A 1,376-nucleotide genomic window follows, 5' to 3' on the forward strand; every position below is an offset into this window, starting at 1 on the left:
ATCAAAATTTCAAAATTACACATTGTGGTGAATAACATCATCACTTTCTATTATGCATAATCCGCTTTACCTTCTTGGTCCTCAAACATCACTCATACTAAAACGGTAAAACCTTAAACAAGTAAACAATAACTAAAAATTTATCATAGCCATAAATTCTTAGATTGAAAAAGAAAAGAACAAACCACAGTAGATAGATTCCTAAATTGCAAGAGAAATTAACCAGGGCGCTGGCCACAACAACCAATTAGTACCAAGAAGAAACAGATTCCAAAAATCAAAAATCAAAAGCCGTTTAGTTTCAATTTCCAGAACCATACAGCATTCTCCCAACCTCTAACGACACGAAAGCATCAACGCAAGCGTATTGAACCTGTTCCGCCGTGAGCCACGCGTTATCCCAGCGGCTCCGACCGACTCTCTTAGGCTTTTCGATCTCCAATCCGAGCACCCTCTCAGCTAGCCTCTTCAAGCCCGCTCTTTTCATCTCACTCTCACCCAGCACGCTCTCTGCCAAACCCCTCAGGTCAACGAAATTCTTCACGTTGAGGTTGTAGTCTTCTAGAAGCTTCTCCACGTCCTCTTCGATCCCCACGCCGAGGAACGTGTGTCCCTCGTTGACGAGAAAGTCAACGAGGGACCGCGGAACCGAGGGAGAGTAGAGGATCTGGAAGATGAGGCAGCGGTTGCCGATGCAGAGCTGGAGAGTGGCGACTGGGTTGTCGGAGTTGCGGTGGGTGTTGGGACGCCACTCGATGTCGAGGCCGACGAGGACAGTGGTGGTGGTGGAGGAGGAGTGGTGGTGGTTGAGGGTGTCGGAGAGCCAGGTGTCGACGAGGGAGGGAGACGTGGTGAGGAGAGTGTGGATGGTGTGAGTGTGGAAGATGACGTCGTAAAGGTTGTAGTCGTCATAAGGAAGGTTGTGGTCAACGACGCTGATGATGGCGCGTGTTGTCCCGCTCCCTTGAGTAGGTGCGTGGTGGTTCTCATGGTGGTTGGGGTCTCCCATTGCGAAGAGTTGTTGGAGCTGTCAGCTGTGGCCTCCGAAGGATACTCCAATGAAATTATCAATTTTGTCCTGATGATATCGTTTTGAATTCAAATTAGATTTGGGAAATTTAGAACAAGTGTCCTCTGGAGTGAAATATAGTGATTGGTGTGGTTAAGCCTTTGGGGCGCTACTTTTGATTTTTCAAATAAAGGTTTATAGTTGGATTTTAAAATAAATAAATAAATTAAATTTATGATTAACTAATATATGTATTTTTAAAATTATTAAAAAATAAAATGTAAATAATGCTAAAAATATATAAATAAAAAATAATTAAAAAAATATTCAAATGTAATTAGAATTTATTTTTTATTATTATTTTTAG

The 1,376-nt window shown here is 42.5% G+C and overlaps 1 protein-coding gene across 1 annotated transcript; it reads right to left on the minus strand.

Moving 5' to 3' along the window:
- Positions 1-301: 301 nt before the first annotated feature.
- LOC112796956 (3'-5' exonuclease) lies at positions 302-1,009 on the minus strand. Its single transcript, XM_025839648.3, has one exon. The coding sequence runs from the start codon at positions 1,007-1,009 to the stop codon at positions 302-304; it is 708 nt and encodes a 235-aa protein (XP_025695433.1).
- Between the last annotated feature and the right edge of the window lie 367 nt (positions 1,010-1,376).

Source organism: Arachis hypogaea, chromosome 4 (genome assembly GCF_003086295.3).
Source record: "Arachis hypogaea cultivar Tifrunner chromosome 4, arahy.Tifrunner.gnm2.J5K5, whole genome shotgun sequence".
NCBI classification, from domain to species: domain Eukaryota; kingdom Viridiplantae; phylum Streptophyta; class Magnoliopsida; order Fabales; family Fabaceae; genus Arachis; species Arachis hypogaea.

What these genes read in the sequence shown, in the direction of transcription:
- LOC112796956 (XM_025839648.3), bottom strand. Translation starts at nt 1,009, where the DNA reads ATGGGAGACCCCAACCACCATGAGAACCACCACGCACCTACTCAAGGG.